The sequence below is a fragment of the Aplysia californica genome, unplaced genomic scaffold (genome assembly GCF_000002075.1).
Source record: "Aplysia californica isolate F4 #8 unplaced genomic scaffold, AplCal3.0 scaffold00546, whole genome shotgun sequence".
In the NCBI taxonomy this organism is placed as follows: domain Eukaryota; kingdom Metazoa; phylum Mollusca; class Gastropoda; order Aplysiida; family Aplysiidae; genus Aplysia; species Aplysia californica.
Genome location: NW_004797816.1, coordinates 59798 through 62689, shown reverse-complemented (window position 1 = coordinate 62689; position 2892 = coordinate 59798). Strand labels below are relative to the sequence as shown.

At 45.0% G+C, this 2892-nt stretch overlaps 1 protein-coding gene across 1 annotated transcript in view; it reads right to left on the bottom strand.

Moving 5' to 3' along the window:
- Positions 1-2892, bottom strand: part of LOC101847523 (cyclin-Q) — a gene marked incomplete at its 5' end in the record, with an annotated part of 15706 nt that overhangs the window by 9046 nt on the left and 3768 nt on the right. Inside the window, 1 exon segment of the mRNA XM_035971953.1 lies at positions 2028-2181. Within this exon segment, the coding sequence (XP_035827846.1) occupies positions 2080-2181 (102 nt within the window). The 3' untranslated portion in view covers positions 2028-2079.

Below are 2892 nucleotides of genomic sequence, written 5' to 3'. Positions count from 1 at the left end.
TCCCCCCCCCCCCCCCCCCCCTCAACCAGGCTTCAGATTTAAAATTTAAAAAAAACAAACAAACCCCACCACGGACGCCTCTCTGCTAAGAAAAATGTATTATCACTGTGATGAGGGTGTAATTATGGGGAATTGATGGCGAGGAGATGTATGTAGTAGATTATGTGTCGTTATGCCATGTCACATGTACTTACATGGTGTAGTCATGTAGCAGTAAGCAATGCAAGGAGTCCGTCCATCCATCTGCCTGCCCACCCGAACCCAAAATGAACAGCTGTCTCTGAGCCAGTAGCAAGTGGTGCAGCAAACAAAACTTCAAGCGAACCAGCTCCATGCAAATGATTAGCTATCCATCTGTTCGTTTGCGAGTATTACCAGCTAACAGTTCGTTACCCGTGGACGCTGAACTAGCAAGCCTAATCCAACACGAACAAAATGCCTATCTACGTCAGCAGACGTGCTACTTTCTCCCTGAGACTAGCAAACAAGTCACACACTCCCAAGCCCGTCGCTGACATAAAAAACAGAACCATAATAAACATTACCATACAAACATCAAAAGCCATACCACTCACAACTAGGCCAGGGCAAGATCGACTCTGGGATCGATCTTGTTCCCAGACTCTAAGCTTCGAGTCCGCCCAGGGTCGACGCCTCCTGTCTCCTTTTTTTTTAGCCTGGTTCCTAGCCTAGACTCCGAGAATCGAGGCAAGAATATAAATCTCTACTGCACTATTACAGTCCTGTCGTGGGATAGGCCTAGGGCTGTCCCACCCCACAGTCGAGTTTTTTGCTTCAAAACAGACACCGCACCAGGACGGGACTGATCCGGCGCATAAGGCGGCTTCTTTGATGTTGGCCTAGGCGGAGTTAAAAATGCATTCCAAAAATTTCTTAAATATTGGCCAAATTTAAGAAATAATAAGATTTTCGTGATCAGCGACCCAAAATTAGCAAAAATTACGCGTGGAACCCATTGTAACGCCCGATTACCAAGTTAAATTAATTTTTGTGAGTTTTGTATACTTTTGTTGTTTTTTTCACTATTTGAATTCGGCGTGCACTAGGCCTTGATAGTGCAAGAGAGAAGGAGCCTGTGCCCCACGCATTGGCAAGAGTGATAGAAGGGAGGCAACACACACACACACACACACGCACGCACACACACACACACACACACACATACACGCACTGGCCCACGTTGTAGCAGCATGAGAGCCCCCCCACCCACCCCCGAATAGGGCGACAATATACAAGAGTGAACTAATCGTGAACTAATCGTGAACTGTCAGAGTCTGGTCATGAGTTGTATCCTTCTCTCTCTCTCTCCCTCTCTCCCCCATCTCTCTCTCTTTCTCTCTCCCCATCTCTCTCTCCCTCCCTCCATCTCTCTCACTCTCGCTCTCTCTCTCCCTCCCCATCTCTCTCTCCCTCGCATCTCTCTTTCTCTCTCTCTCTTCCCATCTCACTCTCTCTCTCCCTCTCTTTCTCTCTCTCTCCCTCCCTCCCTCCACCCATCTCTCTATCTCCCTCCCCCCCTCTCTCTCTCTCTTCTCTCCCTCCCTCCCTCCATCTCTCTCTCCCTCCCTCTCTCTCTCTCTCCTTCTCTTTCTCTCCCTCCCCCATCTCTCTCTCTCTCACACACACACACACACACACACATACACACACGCGCGCACACACATACACACACACACTTACGCATCCACACCCAAACACACACACACAAATGCGTGAAAGCCAACTTGCCTTGGAACGCGCGCAGGCTTATATTAGCCAGCCACGTCTGTCAAACTCGAGAATCGAGGTCTCGATCTTCAGAGCTATTTTTAGCAGTGTTCAAGACTCGAGGTCTCGATCTTAAGAGCTATTTTTAGCAGTGTTCAAGTCATGGCCTCTAAACAGCCCACTTGAAGCAGCTTCCAAAATCGAAAATCGGACTCGATTCCTCGATCTTTTTTCAGTTTTGGGATCGAGGCCTCAAGTCTTTTTGTCGTCGATCTTGCCCTGGCCTACTCACAACCTACACAAGATTCATCCCTGTTGGCCAACGCTATTTTACTATTCTGTCATAATTCATCATCTGCTGGAAGAAGACAGCTGGTTTTCCATATCATACATTGTCATCAGTTTTGTGATGATGTCTTGAATGATGTCCAGACTGAGGTCTTTGCTGAACACCTGGATGTCAAAGAAACATAGATGAAATAATAATGAAAATAATAACGCCCAAACATGCATGTATTTTTCTTTCTTAATTCAATGCCCAAAAAGAGCTCATTGACTCGAACAGAAAAAATGTTGCTTGGTGAAGGAAAAAAAGCTGACAGACAGCATGAACAGTGGGTGGGAACAGAAGCATTGAGGATTGAGGTAACAAAAGTAAAACTTGAAAAAAAATGACAAGAACCAACTATCTCTAAATACTATAACTATCATTTTTCTTTACAATTTTTATGACAAAGTTACCATGAAGTAGAATCTAGGACTGGCCAATTCCTGCCATTATAAAATGAGATTTTGTTGAAAACCTTCAAGGCAGTGTTTTTTGCCCCCCCCCCCCCCCCCCCCAAAGAAAAAAAATGATATTGTTTTAAGGGGGTTTTAGCCACTTTTCACAAATTTTTGTTAATGTAGCGAAACCATAAATTTTATTGTAAGGCGGATTAAAAAACAAAGCGGCAGCCAAACCCCCTTACAGAAGGGTGTAAGGGAAAAATTTTTTTTAGATGGGAGGAAGAGGTTCTCTTCTTAGGCCTTATTTTTTGAGAGAATATTTTGGTGGGGTATTTTTTTTGTTATGGTATTAGCGAACCTAACTGGTTGCCACCAGAAACTTTTTTTTTTTTTTTGTTGTCTAAAGAGGGGGGGTGTTTTAGAGGTTGGGGGGGG